The sequence below is a fragment of the Myodes glareolus genome, chromosome 12 (assembly GCF_982192425.1).
Source record: "Myodes glareolus chromosome 12, mMyoGla1.1, whole genome shotgun sequence".
NCBI classification, from domain to species: domain Eukaryota; kingdom Metazoa; phylum Chordata; class Mammalia; order Rodentia; family Cricetidae; genus Myodes; species Myodes glareolus.
Window position 1 is genome coordinate 3,135,253 of NC_142037.1, and position 22,180 is coordinate 3,157,432.

At 50.5% G+C, this 22,180-nt stretch overlaps 1 protein-coding gene across 3 annotated transcripts in view; it reads left to right on the forward strand.

Moving 5' to 3' along the window:
- Positions 1-21,140, forward strand: part of Tep1 (telomerase associated protein 1) — a 48,096-nt gene extending 26,956 nt beyond the window's left edge. For 2 of the 3 annotated variants that reach the window (XM_087911894.1, XM_087911893.1), the window contains exons 20-55: positions 191-311; positions 1,202-1,326; positions 1,554-1,667; positions 1,757-1,874; positions 2,007-2,201; positions 2,300-2,475; positions 2,551-2,707; positions 2,822-3,001; positions 3,404-3,496; positions 4,380-4,512; positions 4,621-4,771; positions 4,966-5,099; positions 5,224-5,312; positions 5,528-5,642; positions 6,589-6,832; positions 6,942-7,056; positions 7,872-7,996; positions 8,211-8,310; positions 8,470-8,625; positions 8,770-8,982; positions 9,154-9,307; positions 9,418-9,630; positions 10,132-10,292; positions 10,657-10,770; positions 11,908-12,015; positions 13,410-13,542; positions 13,719-13,795; positions 13,876-14,005; positions 14,898-15,034; positions 15,184-15,308; positions 17,613-17,756; positions 17,890-17,986; positions 19,894-19,993; positions 20,099-20,298; positions 20,404-20,508; positions 20,740-21,140. In XM_087911894.1, coding sequence (XP_087768020.1) covers positions 191-311; positions 1,202-1,326; positions 1,554-1,667; positions 1,757-1,874; positions 2,007-2,201; positions 2,300-2,475; positions 2,551-2,707; positions 2,822-3,001; positions 3,404-3,496; positions 4,380-4,512; positions 4,621-4,771; positions 4,966-5,099; positions 5,224-5,312; positions 5,528-5,642; positions 6,589-6,832; positions 6,942-7,056; positions 7,872-7,996; positions 8,211-8,310; positions 8,470-8,625; positions 8,770-8,982; positions 9,154-9,307; positions 9,418-9,630; positions 10,132-10,292; positions 10,657-10,770; positions 11,908-12,015; positions 13,410-13,542; positions 13,719-13,795; positions 13,876-14,005; positions 14,898-15,034; positions 15,184-15,308; positions 17,613-17,756; positions 17,890-17,986; positions 19,894-19,993; positions 20,099-20,298; positions 20,404-20,508; positions 20,740-20,907 — 5,020 coding nt within the window. In that variant the 3' untranslated portion in view covers positions 20,908-21,140. The remainder of the gene's footprint in view (positions 1-190; positions 312-1,201; positions 1,327-1,553; positions 1,668-1,756; positions 1,875-2,006; positions 2,202-2,299; positions 2,476-2,550; positions 2,708-2,821; positions 3,002-3,403; positions 3,497-4,379; positions 4,513-4,620; positions 4,772-4,965; positions 5,100-5,223; positions 5,313-5,527; positions 5,643-6,588; positions 6,833-6,941; positions 7,057-7,871; positions 7,997-8,210; positions 8,311-8,469; positions 8,626-8,769; positions 8,983-9,153; positions 9,308-9,417; positions 9,631-10,131; positions 10,293-10,656; positions 10,771-11,907; positions 12,016-13,409; positions 13,543-13,718; positions 13,796-13,875; positions 14,006-14,897; positions 15,035-15,183; positions 15,309-17,612; positions 17,757-17,889; positions 17,987-19,893; positions 19,994-20,098; positions 20,299-20,403; positions 20,509-20,739) is intronic. The other variant, XM_087911895.1, reaches the window with a different exon arrangement.
- The last annotated feature ends 1,040 nt before the right edge of the window (positions 21,141-22,180 follow it).

A 22,180-nucleotide genomic window follows, 5' to 3' on the forward strand; every position in this document is an offset into this window, starting at 1 on the left:
GAGAGGGCCGAGCGTGAACTCAAGTCATCATGGTGGGACTGCAAGAACAAGCTTTGCCCTTTACACACCAGCAAGAGTTGGTCTCCACTTTGCCTGTATGCGTCAGGGCCCTTCCTCCTCCGTATTTTTGCCTGGATTGCTTGGAACTGCACCCAGTGACTCCTTCCTGTCCCCGTAATCATGCCTACAGACAACTGGAAGTGTGCCTTGGGGAGGTGGAGAACTCGCAGCTGTTTGTGGGGATTCTGGGCTCCCGCTATGGCTACATCCCCCCCAGCTATGACCTACCTGACCATCCACACTTCCACTGGGTAAGACAGACGAGGTTGGAGTGGCTGGGGAAGAAACAAGTCGGGGAAAGTCAGCTTGACAGGGACCTTGGAGTGATGTACCAATGGTTCCTTGAGTCTTGAAGTGAAACACAGGCAGAAGACGCTACAAGGCCGTAGTCTAGATGAAGCAGTTTCTTTGGGAAGGAGCTTTGGCCTGGGTTCTCAGAGGGTCTTCTTAGCTTTTGTTTTCAGACAGGTCTGATTCTGCCTTCCCTTTGGACATTTGTAGGTTGTGTAACTTTTTAGAAACAGAGTGATCTAAATTAGTCTCAGCTTCAGCACATTAAATAGAAACAATATCTACATTTCAATGTTACTATTAGAATTTTATTTAGCTGGGTGTAGTTATGGATGCCCGAGATTGGGTAGACAGGTCAGGAGTTCCAGGCCATCCTGGACAACCAAGTGCCCTTATCTCACAATATAATGAAAAATGTCAGGGAAGCAGAACGTGGTGGTGCATGCCTTCAATTCCAGCACCAGGGAGTCAGAGGAAGGGTCTCTGCGAGTTCAAGGCCAGCCTGGTCTGTAGAGTGAGTTTCAGGCCAGCCAGAGTCACATAGTGAGACCCCGCCCCCCCCTCACACACACACACACACACACACATACACACACCATCTGGGAATATAGCTTAGTGGTAGAGTACTTGCCTACCATATGTAAGATTCTGAATTCAGTCTCCAACAGGAAGGGGAAAATGTACTTTAAAAAACCCAGAATATGTTAATCCCTTTGGTAACTGTTAGCTGATAACTACATTTTACTGCCTGTGTCTGCGGGAAGGACACAGGTTTCCTGAGATCTGAAGGCTTCCAGGGACGGATTGACCCTTGAGGCTGACCCTGCCCATGTCTTCCTTCTTCATGTAGGCCCAGCAGTACCCCTCAGGGCGTTCTGTGACAGAGATGGAGGTGATGCAGTTCCTGAATCGTAGCCGACGCTTGCAGCCCTCTGCTGAAACTCTCATCTACTTCCGAGACCCTGGATTCCTCAGGTACCTGCTCTTGCTACCCAGCCAAATTTCCCTTCACAGAGAGCCGGGCAGACTCAGTCCTCGGTCCCCAGCACCCGGTGCTGAAAGATGAGAGTTTGTCTCTGCCACTTCAAGTCAGACCTCAAACTGAGGGCAGACTTTCGGGGAGCCAGAGCCTTATCTCCTGGCTGGCTCGGGAGGCTAGGCTCTGAGTCCGGCCCCACCCCTGGGGTGTCTTTGGTGGTCAGCTCTGTGCCAGATGCCTGGAAACCTGACTTTATTTCTGAGTCGGAAGAGATGGCACATCGGGTCTCAGAACTGAGGAGGTACCTGCACGAACAGAAAGATGTTACCTGTCGCAGGTGAGCTGAGGGGTGGAGGCACCTATCCAGGTGAGGTGGAATAGGCGAGCCAGGCCTCCTCTGACTGTTTATGTTTGCTTTGCCTACAGGTATTCCTGTGAATGGGGAGGTGTAGCTGCTGGCCGGCCCTATACTGGGGGCTTGGAGGAGTTTGGACGGCTGGTACTCCAGGATGTGTGGAACGTGATCCAAAAGCTTTACCTGCAGGTCAGCAGGCGTACCCATCACAGGGGAGCCAGCGTGGTCGTTCTGGGTGGGAAGCAAGCAGGTGGAGGGTGGGCTGTAGGGTAGGAGACCCTGAACAACATGAAAACATACCTGGTACCCTGTGACCCTCAGCTTGGGGCCCAGCTGGAACAGCCGGAATCCATCTCAGATGATGACTTGATTCAGGCCAGCTTTCAGCAGCTGAAGAAGCCACTCAGCCCTCTGCGGCCACGCCTTCTTCAGGATATGGTGCAGCAGCTGATGCTGCCCCGTGGGAGGCTGAGTCTGCTGACTGGGCAGGCAGGACAAGGAAAGACTGCCTTCCTGGTATGCATGCAGGAGGAAGGGCTGCAGAGCTGAGGGGGCGGGGCCGGGAGACTGTGTGCATGCTAAAATGTAAACGTGGTTTGTTCTGCCCCATGCAGGCGTCCCTGGTGTCAGCGCTGCAGGCTCCCCAGCAGCCCAACGTGCCCCCCTTGGTTTTCTTCCACTTTTCAGCAGCCCGCCCCGACCAGTGTCTTGCTCTCAACCTTCTCAGACGCCTCTGTACCTATCTACATCGAAAATTGCAAGAGCCAAGTGCCCTCCCCAGTTCTTACAGGTGTGCACCCAGAGATCAGTAGGCTCTGCTGCCTTCCCTACTTCCCCATCTCTGACCTGATCTCCTCACCCACAGAGGCCTGGTGTGGGAACTGCAGCAAAGGCTGCTCCTCAAATCTGCTCAGTCCCTGAAACCTGGCCAGACCTTGGTCCTGATTATCGACGGGGCGGATAAGTTGGTGGGTCAGAATGGACAGCTGACTTCAGACTGGGTCCCCAAGTCCCTTCCCCGGGTGAGTGTGAGGCGGGGCTGAGGAAGGAAGTTGGAGAGGAGGGTGCAGTGGAGGTGCAGGGAGAGGGACCTCGCTAAGGCCGCTCCTTTCTCTTCCCTTATGCACGTGTCCCAGCGAGTGCACCTGGTGCTGAGTGTGTCTGCTGACTCAGGCCTGGGAGAGACGCTGCAGCAGAGTCAGGATGCCTCAGTGGTGGCCTTGGGGCCTTTGGTGCCATCTTCGAGGGCTCAGTTTGTGAGAGAAGAGCTGGCACTGTATGGGAAACGGCTGGAGGAGTCACCTTTTAACAACCAGGTTGGACCCAGACCACAACTGGAGGGGATGTAGGGTGAATTGGGGCGCCACAAGGGTACAGCTGCTTCGCTGGGGCTGCTCTGTAGGTTTCTCCAGACCTCTCTGCCAGGGGAAATTCTGATTCCTCCTAAGACCACCCAGACTTTTCCATGGTGGACAGTCTCCCTGAGGAGGGTGAGTGGAATCATGGCTAAGGTGGGTGAGGCTGAGCGGTGGAAGTTTTTCTGACAGGATCTGGCTGGGAAGTAGGAACAGGGCTGTGTTTTGGGGTCATGCTATGTGCTCATCCCTTAATTAGACTCTCCGGGGAGGCGCCACTTGGCAGTAAGCTTGGTGCTGTAGCAGAGGCAAGCTATGGTAGACTTCCCTAGTCCCCGTGCTGAATCCTCCGGTTCTCGCCAGATGCGGCTGCTGCTGGTAAAGCGGGGGTCAGGCCTGCCACTGTACTTGCACCTCGTCACTGACTACCTGAGGCTCTTCACCCTCTACGAGCAGGTTGGTCGTTCCTGTGCACGACGTGCTGGCATATTTCCCACTGCTGTTAGCCTCCTCGGACTGCATTCCGCATGCCTGTCTGTCCTAGACTCTTTTCCGCTGCTACAATAAAACACCCTGACACAAAAACCTTAGGAAGGAAGAGTTTATTTGGCTCACATTTTGGGTATATAGTCCCTTGTCGCAGGGTTGCCGTAGTGGCGGGAGCTTGGGGCAGCTGGTCACATTGCACCTGCAGTCAAGAGGCAAAGAGCTATAAATGCTTGTTTTCAACACAGTTTCGCTTTTTAATACACTGCAGGATATCAGCCAAGGGAATGGTGCTACCCACAGTAGGTAGGTCTTCCTACCTCAAGTTCTCAGGACATGATCAGAATGAAACCCGATTCTTGGCTAAAATAATCACGCAAATAGGCCCTATCCAGGCTCCTGATAAAGTCCTGTTATTCTTTGAAACTCTGGAATCACTTTCCTTTTGCTGTGAGAAAACGCTGGCAAAGGCATTTACACCCTCACTTAAGGGTGTAAGGATTTCTTCTGTCTCACAGTTCCTGGGTGTAGCCCATCATGGCCGGGAAGCCATGAGGAGCTGGAAGCAGGAAACAGGAGGATGAATGCATGCCACTGCTTAGCTTCCGTACTTTACAAAAGTGTTAGATTTGTTCATTTTATTTTACATGTGAATGCCTGACTTCTCCGTGTACTGTGTGCAGGCTTGGTGCCCGCAGAGGTCAAAGGAGGGCATCCGATCCTCTGCAACTAGAATTACTGATGGTTGTGGGTCTGGGAATGAAACCCCCGGTCCTCTAACTGCTGAGCCATCCCTCCACGCCCTCCCACAACAGGTCTTCCCACCTGAAGGCGGGTCTTCTGTTTCCCCCAGGTGTCTGAGAGGCTGCGAACGCTGCCCGCCACCCTGCCACTGCTGCTGCAGCACATCCTGAGTACCTTGGAGCAAGAGCATGGCCTGGATGTCCTTCCTCGAGCTCTGGCTGCCCTTGACGCCACACGGAGTGGTCAGTGGGGAGAAGTGTGGGATCTTAGTCAGAGGTGTCCAGAGGGGTCGTGTATGATGCAGGTGGATTCCCTGTGTGGTGTGGTCATCAGAGAGTTTATGGTTTCAGGTCTGACTGTGGACCAGCTGCATTCAGTGCTGAGCACATGGTTGGTTTTGCCCAAAGAGACAAAGAACTGGGAAGAAGCAGTGGCTGCTGGTCAAAATGAAAACCCTTACCCTTTGAGTCCATTTGCCTACCTTGTCCAGAGCCTACGAAGGTAATGCTGCCTCAGCTGAGCTCCCACCAGCCTCATCGCCTCTCAAGTTAGGACATCTTATGGATGTCAACATTTGCTTCCCAGGTTCCTGAACGCTGCTCATATGGTTCCCGCTCTGCCGTGGGAATGCCAGTGAGCTCACTGAGTGACTGTTTCTCCTCCCTTACTTTTCTCCCCTCTTCTCTCGAGGACAGTTTACTAGGGGAGGGCCCTGTGGAGCGCCCTGGTGCCCGTCTCTGCCTCTCTGATGGGCCTCTGAGGACAGCAGTTAAACGTCGCTATGGGAAAAGGCTGGCGCTAGACAAGACTGCACATGTCGTCATTGCAGGTGATTGCAGCCCAGATCAGCATGGGCGGGACCTGGAGGTCAGGGTCACATGCTGGCCGCTGTGCTGTAGCCTAGGACCTAGGAGATGCTAGGGATAAGCCTTTCTCTACGTCTGTTCTTGCAGCTCACCTCTGGAAGATGTGTGATCCTGATGCCTCCGGCACTTTCCGAAGTTGCCCTCCCGAGGCTCTGAAAGATTTACCTTACCATCTGGTTAGTCCTTGGTCCACACGTCTTCTTGGGCCATTCTTCATTCCTCTTCCCGTTCTGACCAGTCCCGCCGGTCTTCTTACAGACTCCTCTACCTTCTTCGAGTTTTCCTGCCTTCCCTGCTGTGTCTCTGCCCTGCTTGCATAGGCTTGCTCGAACACTGGCCTATTCCTCCTCACCAGCTCTTTCATTTAATGAACCCAATATGTTCTCTCCAGCTACAGAGTGGGAACCACGCTCTCCTTGCAAAGTTTCTCAGCAATCTCCACGTGGTAGCTGCATATCTGGAAACGGGTCTAGTCTCTGACCTCTTGGAGGCGCATGTGCTCTATGGTGAGATAAGTCATGGGTGTTTGGGATACCCTGCTCAAGGGTAGGCGGGGAACAAGCATAGCCAGATCTCATTCCAGTGTGAAAATGCCACAGGTGTAAGCACAGCCTCCTAGTGGACCCTTTTGCTTAGACCTCTTAGGCATACTGAACAGTGAATTATCTAGGAAGTTGGTTAAAATTGCAGATTTTGAGGTCACAAGATTCCACCTCTCTAGTTCTGCAGTGAGGCCCAGAGCTTTATGCTTTGAATAGGTGTTTCTGATGTGATGTTCAGAGGGTCACACTTCAAGACTTTTAAATTGTGAATTTTTAATACACAATATAATTTTACTTGGTGCTGAGGTTAATGGAGTCTAGGCTAGTTTCCTAATGACACTGTGCTTCTTTCTGACCTCCACTCCCTCAGTGTGTGTGTGTGTGTGTGTGTGTGTGTGTTTACATGTAAGTGTGTATTTGTGTGTGTATGTGCGTGAGCATGTGTATGAATGTGTGTGCATGTGTGTTTGTGGGTGTTTGTATGTGTATGTGTGTGTATGTAAATATGTGTATGAGTGTATGTGTTTATGTGTATGAGTTGTGTGTGTGTTTATGTGTATGTGAGTATGTGTGTAAGTATGTGTGTTTGTGTGTATATGTGAGGGTGTGTGGGAATACGGCACACAGCCTCATATAGAGGCTAGAGTTGCTTGCTGTTGGTTGTAGTCTGTTTCTCTCCACCTTACTCCGTTAAAGTGGGGTCTCTCACTGAATCTGGAACTCACTTTTTTTGGTAGACTGATGGCCAATGAGGTCCAGCGGTTCTTCTGTTTTCTAGCCCGACCCCCAGCACTGGTTACAAGTGCATGTGGCATTTCTGACTTTTTATTTAGGTGTTGAGATCTGAACTCAGGTCTGCCTGTTTGTACAGCAAGCTCCCCAGCCCTCTGAGTCATCTCCTCTTTTAAAGCAGCTTCTTCAACATCTGAAGTGAACCCAAAGCCCCTGGAGGCGGATGTCGCTGTGTTCCATACCTTCCTGAGACAGCAGGCTTCGCTGCTTGCCCAGTATCCTCTGCTCCTGCATCAGCAGGCAGCCAACCAGCCTGTAGAGTCACCTGTTTGCCGCCAGGCCCCCCTGCTCACCCAGCGATGGCACCTCCAGTGCATGCTGCGGTGGGTTAATAAACCCCAGACCTCGGACAGCCAGCAGAGGTAGGCCAGACTAGAGCCGCCACGGAGCTGACTTGGGCAAAGGACTGCAGACCCCAATTCCCACTGACTTCCCCCACTTCCTCTTCTTGTTTTCTTTCTCCCTCTCTAGCTTGTCTCTGGCAATTTCCTCCCCAACCGCGGTGGCCTTGTCCCCTAATGGGCAACGAGCAGCCGTGGGCACTGCCAGTGGGACAATTTACCTGCTGGACCTGAGAACCTGGCAGGTATGATCCAGAACACCCTCACATACTGCGCTGAAGGTCTAGGCAAGCTGAGCTATCCTTAAAACCCTGCTTCATTCAGCAACACCATTCACCTCCTAATTGTCTAATGTCAAATTAGACATCCTGGTCACAGGATCATTCAGTAGCTGGGTGTGGCGGCTCACATATGCAACCCCAGCATCAGGGAGACTGAGCCAGGGGGACTGCAAGCTCAGTGCCAACCTGGGCTGTCCATTAAGTTCAAGGCCAACTGGGATTGATTGCATAGAACAAAATGAAACTCCGACAGCAGATATGACTGTGGGCCACTACTGTCCGGTTTCCACTCAGGCACTCTGTTTCGTATTTTGAGGAACACATATTTTGAGGCTCATAATAAGATGCCTGTGAGTTGTGTAGATAGAGGAGGGCCTTGGATGGAAAAAGGCTGTCCTTATGACTTGTCCAGGAGCCTTGCAAAAGACACAGGAGAGAATGTTTCTATAAACCGCTGTGAATGACTGCAGTAGCTGGCAATACCAGGCTAGGGAGGGGAGACACAGCCACAACCTATCTCTTCTTAGCCACACCACCTTCACCTTTGCACAGGTGATACACACACACACACACACACACACACACACACACACACACACGCAGTGAGAAAAGGTGACCCAGCTTTGATTCTGAGGTACCTTGTACCTGTGTTTGGGCTGGGAGTGTAGACAGCCATGCCCTTTTGCCTTGGCCTCCTTTGCGTGGTGGGGGCCGGGAATGGGTTGGTCCTGGAGGACGAGGGGATCCCCTGAGCCACACTCCCCAACTGGCCGTTGCAGGAGGAGAAGGCGCTGGTGAGCGGTTGTGATGGGGTCTCCTCTTTTGCGTTCCTCTCGGACAGCGCCCTTTTCCTCACCACCTTTGATGGGCTCCTCGAGCTCTGGGACCTGCAGCACGGCTGCTGGTAAGTGCTCCCCTCCTGATAAGTGCTCCCCTCCTGATAAGTGCTCCCCTCCTGGTAAGTGTTCCCCTCATGGTAAGTGCTCCCCTCCTGGTAAGTGCTCCCCTCCTGATAAGTGCTCCCCTCCTGGTAAGTGCTCCCCTCGCGTCAGATCGCAGCGAGGACGGAGCCTAGTGGCCAGGTGACCCAGGACCCTGACTTTGTCTCCCTGGGACAGGGTGTCCCAGTCCAAGGCCCACCAGCACCAAGTCACTGGCTGCTGCCTGAGCCCAGACCGACGCCTGCTGGCCACCGTGTGTTTGGGAGGTATCCTAAAGGTAACAAAAAGTAACCCTAAACCATGACAGAACTGCTGACTGCCTGTCCTGGGGAAGCTTGCTGAGGCAGGGAACTGGATAAGGTAACTCTCAGGAGCTCTGGGTCTGAGAAACTCTGCCCTTGGTACCCAACATCCCGATTCCTCTTTTCTTCTCCAGCTGTGGGACACAGTCCGTGGACAGCTGGCTTTCCAGCACACTGGTCCCAAGTCCCTGAACTGCGTTGCCTTCCACCCAGAGGGGCAGGTGGTAGCCACAGGCAATTGGGCTGGCAGAATTACCTTCTTCCAGGCAGATGGACTCAAAGTCATCCAGGTAAGAAGGTCCTGAGTAGCTCCTGGGGAGAGCATGCAGGACAGGAGCGAAAGTGGAAGCAACAACTGCGCCCCGTGTTGTGTTGAGCCGTGCTGAGCACAGGCCCTGTTGTTTCTGTTTCTGCTCCGCCCCCCCTCCCCCCAGGAACTAGGAGCCCCGGGAGCCTCTGTCCGAAGTCTGGCATTCAGTGCACCTGGGAAGTCTGTGGCTGCAGGCCGGATAGATGGGATGGTGGAGCTGTGGGCCTGGCAAGAGGGGGCACGGCTGGCGGCCTTCCCTGCTCACAGTGGCTGTGTTGCTGCTCTTCTTTTCCTGCATGCTGGAGGCCGGTTCCTGACGGCTGGAGAAGATGGCAAGGTGAGCTTACAGAGGGCCTGTGGTAGGTTCAGGGGAGCAGCAAAAGCAGGGGTGTATTCATGTGATGCTGGCCGCCTCTGCTGAGGATCCTGGGGGAGTCTGGGTGGTGACATAAGGATGGGGACCAGGCGGCAGAGTGGAGTCTCTTTAAACTCTTTTCTGGCATCCTAGGCTCAGTTATGGTCAGGATTTCTTGGCCGCCCCAGGGGTTGCCTGGGCTCTCTTCCTTTGTCTCCTGCACTCTCTGTGGCTCTCAACCCAGACGGTGACCAGGTGGCTGTTGGGTACCGAGAAGACGGTATTAAAATCTACAACATTTCTTCAGGTATCAGAGGGGTGGGGGTGAGGATGGGTTTGCACCCTTGGAGAGCAGGTACCTGCCACCTCACTTCTTTTCTCAAATGTCAGTTTTTCGTGTGCTCTTTCCTTTTCTAGGTTCCCAGGAGACTCCGTGTCAAGCACTAAATGTAGCAGTGTCGGCACTGATCTGGCTGAGTCCCAGCGTGCTGGTGACCGGTTCAGAAGATGGCTCCCTGTGTGGCTGGGTGGTCAAGGGACACTCTCTTCATTCCCTGTGGATGGCATCCCGACACCAGAAACCTGTGCGTGGACTGGCCACCTCTCAGGAGCTCTTGACTTCCGCCTCAGGTACACTGAGCAGTGTTATCGAATCATTTCTTTGAAATATGCTGGTGTCACCCTTCAGTGTGTAATCAGTTACACATGCTCATCCAAATCCGTGCACAGGCGGTTCTTATTCACAACTTTTACAATGCTTTTGAGTGTGTTCTTCCTACACAATTATTCTAGATTGTTTCTAGAAAGAGTAGAGAACAGGAGAGGAAGTGCAGGATTGGTCCTCTAGAAGTGAGAGATTTGAACCTCAAAGATTGTGAGGTGAAGGCAACAGCGAGGCCTTGAGAAACGTAGCTCCTGTAGCAGCTGCTGTGGGAAGTGTGGCAGGAAGCTGGTACAAGAAGCCACATTCCTGCCTGAGTCTGCCATGCAGGAGCCGGGGAGCAGGACCTGTGCACATCCTGGGGGCTGTCTTCTTGGCTGCTGTGCTCTGCTCCCATGGCTTCCGTTGGCCTCCTAGGCCGGTCTTGCTTTGGTTTTCAGGACACACTTCCCTTTCTGTTTCCAACGCAGAGGACTTCACAGTGCGGCTGTGGCCCAGGCGGCTGCTGACACAGCCACATGGGGCAGAAGACTTTCCCTGTGCTGCTGAGCTCCAGGGACATGAGGGCCCAGTGTGTTGCTGTAGCTTCAGCCCTGATGGCAGCGTTTTGGCTACTGCGGGCAGGGATCGGGTGAGCTGCAGAAGGATGGAACCCTGGGGTACCACAGACACTCTGCTCCTAGATTGTTTTTTTAAGCAATTTCTCATCACTTTCTCCTACTGTTGGATCTGACAGGTCTGCAGGTGGGTCTACCTGCATGCCTCACGTTTTTCTTTTCTTTAACATTTCCTGCTTGAAACCAGATGTGGTAGCACCGACCTTAATCTCAGTACTTAGAAGATGAAGGCAGGAGGATCAGAAATTCATTGATCATTAGCCAGGGCCAGCTTAGGACAATGAGACTCAGTCAAAAGCCAAACCACCACCATATCTGAAGTGGTTTCGGCACTGCTCCAGTCTGGGTCCTTATGGATCCCTGTCCTTGCCTACCCAGAATCTTCTCTGCTGGGACGTGAAGACAGCCCAAGCCCCTCTTCTGATTCACTCCTTCTCTTCCTGTCACCGTGACTGGATCACTGGCTGTGCGTGGACCAAGGACAAAGTGCTGGTGAGTGAGGGGTGGGTGAGAAGACGCAGAGCCCAGCAAACAACCAGGAGGAAAACCATCTTCGTTCACGCTCTCGGTAGCATCTGTGCATTGTCCCGCTAATGTCTTTTGGGCACACAGTATTTGCTGGGTTTGACACGAGCTCAATCTTACTGTTTACCGTGATGGCTCTTTACAGTGCCTTGTAAAGTGGTCACTACTTTGTCTTCTTTGCAGATAAGAAAATTGACCCCAGAAAAGCATTTCTAAGGTCGTATCAGTGATGAAGCTGAGCCAATAAGCGTTCTTCCTTGTTTTAATTCTTTACACTGTTGTGTGCATGTGTTTATATGTGTGTGGGCGTGCCACGGTGCCACAGTGTGTACCTGGAGGTCAACAGCAGCCTGCAGTAGTCAGTGCTCCTTTCACACATGGGTTCTAGGACCTGAGCTGCGGTTTCTCAGGCGTGGTGGCACCCTTACCTGCTGAGCCATCCCACCATCCCTTTGCCTTTGGCGTTGGATACTGAACCCAATGCCTTTTGCCCACCAGGCAGGTGCTCTGCCATCTAGCCACATCCCTCTAGCCCATGCCTTTTTTATTTTAAGGTTTAAATCTTTTAAACTTTATTTTTAGTATGTACGTATCTGTGTGTGTTTGTGCACGGGAGTGCCGTGCCTGTGCAGTCACAGGTCACCGTGAGCTGCCTGATGTGGGTGCTGAGGAGTGAATTTCTGCCCTCTAAAACAGCAGTTTTGCAATTGGAGCCGTCTCCAGCCCCAAAGCCCACGTTCCCAGCAAGAACACAGTAATGTCTCTCTAGCCTGAGGGTGAAAGATTGATTTAGAGATCTCAGAGTATCTTCTTAGGGTTTGTAAAATACATTTCCCTATGTAGAATACTTATGTTGTTTTATTTTTAAATATGTAATTTATTTTATGTTCATTGTTGTTTTGTCTGCATGTGTGACTGCACGAGGGTGTCAGAAACCCTGGACTTGTGGACAGGCGTGAGCTGCTGTGGGGGTGCTGGGACTTGAACCGGGCTCTCTGGAAGAGCGGCCGTTAACCCCTGAGCCATTCCTCTAGCCCTAGTGAGGCACACAACAGAACGCCAGGGGAATGCTGATGGTCTTGCTTCCTTCACTTTTGACTGCAGGTCTCCTGCTCTAGTGATGGCTGTGTGGGACTCTGGGATCCAGAGTCAGGACAGCAGCTTGGTCAGTTCCTGGGTCACCAGAGTGCCGTGAGCTCTGTGGTTGCTGTGGTAAGGCAATGGACTCCACCTCTGGGAAGGGCAGGAGAGTCTGGGAGACTGGATGCATTAGGTGTCTGCTCTCAAAGGCGAATAGTAAGGCTGTGGTACTTGGACTGTGCTTCAGCACTGAGTCTGATGTGATGGGTGCCACAGAAAATTGTGAATTTCTGGCAAGATTGCAGTACTGGGTCACTTGGCACCATAATTCTGAGTCCCTCATCCTTCTACATCTCCCAAGTCCGTGATGTTTGTCTTCCCCTCTTTGGAGGGAAGTAGCGTCTTGACCAGGTGTTTTCTAGGTTCTTAATCAGGAATTAAAAGCACATGGGCTGGAGATATGTCTCAGTAGCTAAGAGCACTTCCTAAAGACCTGAGTTCAATTCTCAGCACCCATGTCAGGCAGCTCACAGCTGCCTGGATCTCCAGCTCCATGGAGATCTGAAGCCTCTACTCTCCCCCTGGGCACCTCTACTCTCATGCGCATGCCTGCGCGCGCGTGCGCGCGCGCGCGCACACACACACACACACACACACACACACACACACACGCACGCACGCACACACACATACGAACACATGCACACACACGAACGCACTTGCACACATGAACACATACATACACATACAGGAACACACACTCATGCCCACTCACACGTGCACACACATGTTTAATTTTTTTTTTTAATTTTAAAGCACACACAGATTGTGAGGGCAGAGAGATAACATTATTCAAATCAAAGCAATAGCCCATCAACAAGGCCAGCAGACCACATAAGTGAAAGAATACCCAAAGGCCCGGGTTGTTGGTTAGGGCTTCTTGGATGAGGTCTGAAGGAAGGAGTTTGATTACTAGGGGTTACTAAGGGTCGAGGGAATCGTTTGCATGGTCTCTATTTCTGTCCACAGACTTGTATTAAAGAAGCTTTCTGCTCTCTGCACAGGCCTTCTACCACAATGCATCTACTTTTTAATTTCATGTATATCAAATAGGGACACAATTTGCTTTATTGCACACGCATCTAAAACCAGTTCAGGCCAGATCATAGTCCATATGATCTTTCCAGAGGGAAGAGAGGATATGATTGGATGGAAACCTGTCCAGTTTGATGCATGTTAGGAGAAAGAGAAATTTATTCCATTGTTCAAAGTAGGAGTGTGTGCAGAGCTGTGCAGGTTGGGGGCTTAGGTTGCTGATGGATTGTTGGGTGGGTTGTTTGTAGAGGGGGTATGCACGGCACATGCAGGTCAGGGTCCCAGGCTGCCAGATGAATTAGCGTGAGACATGGTGTTCATACTCCAGACGAGTGCAGTCCAAGACTGCTAAACTCTTCCCTCTGTTTGCCTTCCTGTCTCCCACCTCCCGCACACCACGACTGTCCTCTGACACTGTGATCCTGGGACAGGAGGAACACATAGTATCTGTGAGCCGGGATGGGACCTTGAAAGTGTGGGACCGCCAGGGCGTGGAGCTGACAAGCATCCCTGCTCACTCGGGACCCATCAGCCAGTGCGCAGCTGCTCTGGAGCCCCGCCCAGGTATTGGTCCCTCAGCACCTTCCCCTTCCCTGCTGCTGATCCCTCAGTCCTTCCCCTTCCCTGCTACTACCATTTTTGTTTTGTTTCCTTCTCCTTTTCTACACGGGCACTCTATTTCAAACCTTTACCTCTGGGCCTGGTCTTCTCCTCCTGAGTTGGTTTCTCTGTCTTTCCAGCTGGACAGCCTGGATCGGAGCTTCTGGTGGTGACAGTTGGACTGGATGGGGCCACAAAGTTGTGGCATCCCCTCTTGGTGAGTTCTTTGTAAGAACTGCGGTAGGGAAGAGATAGAGAAGGCATTCAGGACAACCTCTGCAACCCCCTTTCTCCTAGGTGTGCCAAATCCGCACCCTCCAGGGACACAGTGGTCCAGTCATGGCAGCTGCTGCTTCTGAGGCCTCAGGCCTCCTGCTGACCTCAGATAATAGCTCTGTCCAGCTCTGGCAAATCCCTGAGGAAGCCGGTAAGTGAGGGGCCAAGAAGGTAGCGTGAAAGAAGCCTGCAACAAAGGATGCCAAGGGCAGCCTACTACCTCTTTATCCCTTCCAGTAGCCCAGATATTTCTTCCCTTCCTTCTGAGACCAGGCCTCACTTTGTAGTCTTGGCTAGCCTGGACCAGGCTGGTTTTAGACTCACAGAGATCTGCCTGCCTCTGTATTCCCAGAAATGGGATTAAGGGTGTGCGCCACTACTCCTAGGTCAGTAGCAGAGCTCTTTTTTCATTTTTCATTTTTTCATTTTTCATTTTTTCATTTTACATACTGATCCCAGTTCCCACTCCCTCCCCTCTTCCCATTCCTACTACCTACCCTCCCCCACCCTTAGCCACTTCTCAGAGAGGGTAAGGCACACTGCTTTGAGGAAGGTCCAAGGCCCTCCCTACTATATCTAGGCTGAGCAAGGTATCCATCCAAAGAGAATGGGTTTCCAAAAAGCCAGCACGAGAGTAGGGATAAATCCTGGCTCCATTGCCAGTGGCCCCTCAATTTGCCCCAGCCATGCAACTGTCACCCACATTCAGAGGGACTAGTTTGGCCCTATGCTGTTTCCTTCTTGTTGGACTGAAGTTGGTGAGATCCCATTAGCTCAGGTAAACTGTTTCAGTGGGTGTCCCCATCATGGTCTTGACCTCTTTGCTCACATTCTCCCTCCTCCCACTCTTCAACTGGACTTTGGGAGCTCAGCCCAGTGCTCCACTGTGGGTCTCTGCATCTGCTTCCATCAGTTGCTGGATTAAGGTTCTACAGTGATATTTAAGATATTCATCAATCTGACTACAGGGCCAGGTCTGTTCGGGCACCCTCTCCTCTATTGCTTAGGGTCTTAGCTGGAATATCCCTTCCTTTCTTCACCAGATGATACGTACAAACCTAGGAGTTCTGTGGCCATCACGGCTGTGGCATGGGCACCAGACGGTTCTCTGGCAGTGTCTGGAAATGAAGCAGGGGAGCTGATACTGTGGCAGGAAGCCAGAGCTGTGGCTACAGCACAGGTGCCCGAGTCTGGGTGAATCCTGTACATTTTAAATTCTGTGTGTTTAATGGAACTTCTGTGGGTTAGAATCTTGCTTGCACACCTGGGAGGAGAAAGGTTTATGTTTTTTTTCTCAAAGGAACTGAACTGAACTTGCTTCCTACACAGGCTCCAGGCCGTATCAGTCATGTGATCTGGTACTCGGCACATTCATTCTTTGTTCTCAGTAATAATGAAAAGGTCAGCGAGTGGCAAGTGGACCCCATGGGAGGCTCAGCGTTCAGGAATCCCAGGTGAGAGAAGCAGCCGCTGACGGGAATGCTGAGCTACGCATGCCTAGGGTTTTGTTGTGATCTGTCTGTGCTTTGGGGGCACTGGTAGGATGTCAGCTGCCCCTGCTTTATCAGTTGTTTTCAGATCATTCTTTGATCTTTGTGTGTCTGTGTGACAAGGAATTGGATGTGTGGGGCAGCTAAGTCATTTTGCTTTATGCTACTTTGAGAGTGATACCCTGTGAAAATGGAGGAGTCTGAGGTGGATTAGCTAAAGTAGTGCCTCCCTCTGTGTGCTTGTCTTTGTAGTCTTCACCTGTGTGTGCCTAGGTCAGAGAATGACCTGAGGGAATTGGCTCTCCCTCCAGCAACGAGTGGGCTCTGGGAATCAAGCTAAGGTCATCAGGCTCATTGGCAAGTGTCTTCCTACTGAGCCCTCTCACAGCCTCTGGTCTTCAGTTTAAAGACAGGGTTTCTCTATGTAATAACCCTAGTGGTCCTGGGATTCTAGACTGGCCTCAGACTCACAAAGATCCACCTGCCTCTTCCTCTCAAGTGCTGGGATTAAATAAGGTGTGTGCCACCACTGCCCAGCTAAATTAGTAATTCTTAAATGCCTACCTGGTGTCAAGTTCTGGACCAGAGCATGTGGTACACATTAATTGTTTTTATTTATTAATTTGGGGTTTTGTTTTGTTTTTTGAGACAGGGTTTCTCTATATTGCTTTGGAACCTGTCCTGGCTCTGTAGACCAGGCTGGCCTCGAACTCACAGAGATCCGCCTGCCTCTTCCTCCCAAGTGCTGGGATTAAAGGCGTGTGCACCACTGCCCGGCTATTTAGTACTTTTTTTTTTGAGGCAGAGCCTGCTGAGCCTTCTGAACAGCTAGAATTAGAGGTGGCACCAAACCCGGCTGAATTTTTAAAAAGTCTCCAGTAGCTGATAGGTCTGCAAAATTTGAGAAATGTTAGCAAAAAGTTGTCTTTAAGATTAGACAAAAAGATGAAGAATTTGCTGGGCTAGTAAAGGAAGGGAATGGCATTCCAGAAAAGCCAACGGTGTTAACATGACCCAGAAGAGTAAATCGTGTTAACAAAATTTGCACGTGGGAGTTCTCAGAGTATTCTGCTTTTTTTTTATTAGTGTATGTGTGTGTGTGTGTGTGTGTGTGTGTTATGGGAGTGTGGTGATGATGTGTGTGTATGTGTGATGGTGTGTGTGTATGTGTGATGGTGTGTGTGTGTGTGTGTGTGTGTGTGTGTGTGCTTGGTCAAGGCACTCATGTGGAGGTCAGAGGACAATTCTTAGAGTCAATTCTTTCCTACATGTAGTGACTACCTGCTGAGCCATCTTTCTGGCTCTACTTGGAGTGGAGGGCCAGAATTCTCAGTGTAGCCAAGACTGTGGGTTCCTAGAGGAGATGGGGAAGAAGTTAGATGATGGTGGCACACTCCTTTAATACCAGTACTCAGGAGCAGAGGCAGGTAGATCTCTTTGAGTTCAAGGCTAACTTGAGAATTTCAGGCCAAAAAGCAAGGTTAGTACATTTAGAGACCTGCCCAGAGCTATGAACTTTGATTGATCAACTCTTTGTTTTAGTTTTTGGCTGAGTTACAAAACTGAATGGACTTTCATCATGGAGTCAGTTGTGCTGAGGTTTGGAGGCCTGGTGAGGTCTGTTACAGAAGGAGATAACCACAGGGCTTACTGAGGTCTGTTACAGAAGGAGATGACCACAGGGCCTGCTAAGGTCTGTTACAGAAGGAGATGACCACAGGGCCTGCTAAGGTCTGTTACAGAAGGAGATGACCACAGGGCCTGCTGAGGTCTGTTACAGAAGGAGATGACCACAGGGCCTGCTGAGGTCTGTTACAGAAGGAGATGACCACAGGGCCTGCTGAGGTCTGTTACAGAAGGAGATGACCACAGGGCCTGCTGAGGTCTGTTACAGAAGGAGATGACCACAGGGCCTGCTGAGGTCTGTTACAGAAGGAGATAACCACAGGGCTTACTGAGGTCTGTTACAGAAGGAGATAACCACAGGGCTTACTGAGGAAGCAAAAGCCAGCAGTGGCAGAGAATGCTCTTTTGAGCAGGTACGGGAGGTGATGGTGATGTTGGGAATATAGCTCAGTGTCTGAATCCTGCCAGGGGCTCGGGTCTCATCCCCACTACAGCAAAAGCAAACAAGCATGTACACAGAAGGTTGGAAACAGGATGTGTGGTGTAGGTGGTCATTGTGTTTTATACTTCGTTCATGAGAAGTGTGTGGGGAAGAGCTAAAGAAGTTTTCTTTCCTGTCTCTGTGTGTCTTTTGAACTACAGTCTTCACATGAAGCAAGTTCTTCAGGAGGGCTTGGGAGTCTTGACAGGCCTGGCTCTGGCCCCTGATGGCCAGTCTTTCATCTTAATGAAAGAGAATGTGGAATTACTACAGATGAAGCCTGGGTGTACTCCATCTTTGATCTGGTAAGATACAAAATACAAAACCTCTTGAGCTGAAAATAAGAAAGTGGTTTAGTGACTACCCCAGACCGAGTCAGACTCAGGGTATAGCACCCAGATCTTAAAGAGAGGCATCTTTCACTTTCTTATAAAACAGCAAGAAGTATGGAGTACGTTCTTCAATACTGTGCACCAGCCGGGAGCATGGCATGTTCTACCTGCAGCAGGGGGACCCTGGATATCTTTCCTACTTGGTGAGTCCTGTTTGGATGTGTTACAATAGACATTTGTCCAAATTCTAGCCTGTAGAATCAATGCATTTAAACACTGGAGCCCGTCATGGAGGACGGGGAGGGAAAGGCAGGTGGCTGCAGTCCTCAGTCTTGGAGGACGGGGTAGGGGTGGGGGCGGCTGCAGTCCTCGGTCTTCCTTTCCCTGTAGCAACCCCAATTGAAACCACTGGATGCTGAGTTTCCATGTAAGATTTCATGAAAAAAAAGGTTGTAGAATTTTTAAAATCAGGGACCTAGGAGGGTTTGTCATTGTTGTTGTTGTTGTTATTTTCCCTTTCCCTTCCTTCCTTCCCTTTTCCTTTTTCCTTTCCTTTCCCTCCCCTCCTTTTCCCTCCCCTCCTCTTCCCTCTTCTCCCCTCCCCTTCTTTCCCCTCCTCTTCCCTCCCCTCTCCTTCTCCCTTCCCTCCCCTCCCCTTCCCTCCCCTCCCCTTCCCTTCCCTCCCCTCCCCTTCCCTCCCCTCTCCTTTCCTCCCCTCCCCTCCCCTCTCCTTCCCTCCCCTCCCCTTCCCTCCCCTCCCGTTCCCTCCCCTCCCCTCCCCTTCCTTTTTGAGATAGATGCCTGTTGCTCCAGGCCATGCGGTGGGACCCTATCTTGCTTCTGCCTCCTTAGTGCTGGGAGGTGTGTGTCACTGTGCCGGTTCATTTTCATCTTTTTAAATTTTTGTTTTACATTAGTGTGTGTGTGTGTCTGTCTGTCTGGGCGGGCACTTGTATGCCATAGTATGTGTGTAGAAGTCAGAAAACAACCTGGTGGGTTGGTTTTCTTTCTACCATGTGGGTTCTAGAGATTAAACTCAAGTTGTCAGGCTTGGTGGCAATTGCTCCTACCTGCTGAGCCATCTCTTTGACCCCCTAGTTTTCTTCTCTCTCTCTCTCTCTTTCTCTCTCTCTCTCTCCTTTCCTTCTTTCCTTACTTTCTGTTTTTTGTTTGTTTGTTTGTTTGTTTTTTTGAGACAGGCTTTCTCTGTGCAGCTCTAGGCTGTCTTGGGACTCACTCCATAGAGCAGGCTGGCCTGGAACTCAGAGATCCACTTGCCTCTGGTTCCCTAGTGCTGAGATTAAAGGTGTGCACCACCATGCCCAGCCTGTCCCCTAGTTTTTTGAACTGTGATTTTTTTTTTGTAGTGACTCTGTCAGCATTAGCATTTGAGGGCAAGGGCTGCATCGTGTCTTGGTCATGATGCAGTTACCTCGTAGGTTTTTACACTTAGCAATTTGGGATGTCAAAGCGAGATTTCATTCCCAAGATTCCTGAGGTCTCTTTTTTTTTCTGGAAAATTTATGAAGTTCTAACCTGATACCTTCTAAAGTAACCTCCAAGAGCTGTCTAGAAAGCAGTGATTCTGTCCCCAAACATGTACCTCAGTGAAAGAAGTATACATGGTCCCCAAATGCCAGGCAAGGCATATCTGGGTCAGCCTAATTCAACATAGCCAAGACAATGTAAGTTCCTGGACCAGAAAGAATTCAGGTAGCTTCAGTGTAGAACTGTGTGGCAGAAATGTTGACAAATGGGAAATACAGACATATCATTGTTCTGCCAAAGGAGGCTACACACAAACATGTCCACAATTTGGTGCTCTCACTCGAACAAGTGGAGAACATCCTGACGCTAAAATCTGCTGCCAGCTCTGGGGGCTCTTCTGCCAGCTGGGCACGGTGTGGTGGCAACAGCAAGATGGTAGACATGTTCTGCATCTTCTCTTGGGGGGACAGATTCTTACACCCATCCATTCAACGCATGGGCTGCCCTTGGGGATTTTTTTTAATGCCCTGAGCACCTTAGAGCAGAACATCGTGGCTTTGTTAGTGGAGTTGTGTCTTATGGACAGACTGAACCAAGTTACCCAATCACCTACCTTTCACAGGAGCCGAAGGAGTCAGGGGAGGTCGAGAGGATCTTCAATTTGTACTTAAAGAATCCTAATGGATCCCCAATATCAATCACTCAGGCCAAACCTGAGTCTGGTTAGTAGGAGTGAAAAGACCAGAGGAGCCCTGGGGTGGCTTGGGGGGCTGGCGGGTACTAAAGACCTGAGACCTGGTGTTCTGACTTCGCTCTCAACATGGCAGAGTCATCATTTCTGTGTGCCACCTCTGACGGAATGCTGTGGAGCTTAGGTGAGTGCACCCTAGAAGGAGAATGGATTGTAGATAATATTTGGCAGACAAAAGCAGAAACATCTAAGACTCCAGGGACAAACTCTGAGTCAGATTCCTGCATGGAGAGCTGGCCAGAACCCAGACATTTAAAGGCACGCCAGGGTAAAAAGGTAAGCTGTGGAATATCTCATGGGGGGCGGGGTCTAAACCTGATGCGGCAGCCTTCGCGCCTCCTTACCCGAAAGGAGAACTCTTGTTGTTCCCTCCTTTCTAAGATTCACTTGGGCCCAGTCACAGCCCTCCATGTACTTCCTGGATTGCTGGTGACTGCTTCGAAGGACAGAGATGTTAAGCTGTGGGAGAGACCCAGCATGCAGTTGGTAAGTGTGTGTGTGTGTGTGTGTGTGTATGTGTGTATGTGTGTGAGTGTGCGCACACACACCCACACGCACACACACACACATGCCACCTGGGAAAGGCCTATTACAAGAAAACATTTGACGTAAGGAGGGGCAAAAGATGAAAGTTGTTTTCTCCAAGCTCTTGCATTGGCCTGTGTAGGAGACCCCAGGCCTGTAGCTTCACCTCTCCCATTTCTGCTCCTGTTTTAGTTGGGTTTATTTCGATGTGATGGGCCAGTGAGCTGCCTGGAACCTTGCCTGGGGCCCAACTCTACCCTGCAGCTTGCCGTGGGAGACACACAAGGAAACTTGTATTTTCTATCTTGGGAACGAGAATGCAGTTCTCAGGACAAAGGTGACATCTCTTGTACTAGATGATGCAAACCAGAAGACACCAGTGTCTACATTCTTGATAAGACTATAAGAATATGGGGGGGGGGGGAGAAAAGGGAGGCGGGGAAGAGGTGGAAATTTTTAATAAATTAAAAAAAAAATCATGCTGGGTCTGAGCATGACCTGACCCCATTCTGCAGTTGTTCTTTGCTCAAATAAATAGTGTTAAATTGAAAAAAAAAACTATAAGAATAAAGTGTTGGAAGATCTTAAGTACACCCTGATTGCGTCCTGTTGTGGATTTGCATCAGCAGGGAGGGGTTTGGATCTTCTCTAACTTAGCGTTCATTCTTCTTAGAACTGCAAGAAAAAAAAAACCACATCTCTAATGGGTAGGTTAGAGTCCTGTGTCCCTTTCTCATCAAGATCTTAAGTTCCACTCCTGCCAGGAGGTAGAACGAGAGCATTGTTGAACGATACTTAGTTTGAATAGAATGGAGAAACCTTGTTAGGTCATGAAATTAAGCAAGAAATAATGAGTTAAAGTCAATAGATTTGTAAGCATTTAGAAAATGGATAGACCCAGAGCAGTGCTGGGCTCCTTCCCAGAGCTAACTGGCCAGAGAGAGAAACCAAGGCCCTGAAAGCAGAATGAGCCTTTTGACTTTGCAGTTGACTTGCAAGCATTCATTGGTAGACAAATTGACACTCTTGGAAGAAATCATGACCGTTTCTCCCTCAAATTGAAGTTCACAGTGCTGGAGAGACGACTCCGTGGTCAAGGACACTGGCCACTCATAGAGAGACCCAGGGTTCAATTCTCAGTGCCTACATGGTGGCTCACATCTGGCTGTAACTACAGTTCCGGGAATTCAATCGCTCTCTTCTGACCTCCATAGTGCAGACATACACATGGTGCAGACATACAGGCAGTCAAAACACTCATACACATAAAATAAAAGCAGATCTTAGAGTTCTTAAAAAAAAAAAAAGCTGCTGCTGGTGGTGACACCTTTAATGCCAGCATTTGGGAGGCATGAATTCCATAAAGCTTACAACGTGTTAACGTGTGGAATAACCATGCCCATGGCTCTGCAGTGACTCTGGCCTACCAAGTTCTTCTGACCTTGGAGTCTCCTTCACCTCCTGAGTGCTGGGATTAAAGGTGTGAGCTACCGTTCCCAGCTCTGTAAAAGCCACTGTGAAGCATAGTGGTGAATGACTGCCTTCTGTGCTTAGGCTGAGGAAGGAAGGTCTTCCTGGCCTACAGAGTGAGGCCTACATAGCTGGGTACATAGAGTGAGATCCTGCCTCAAAA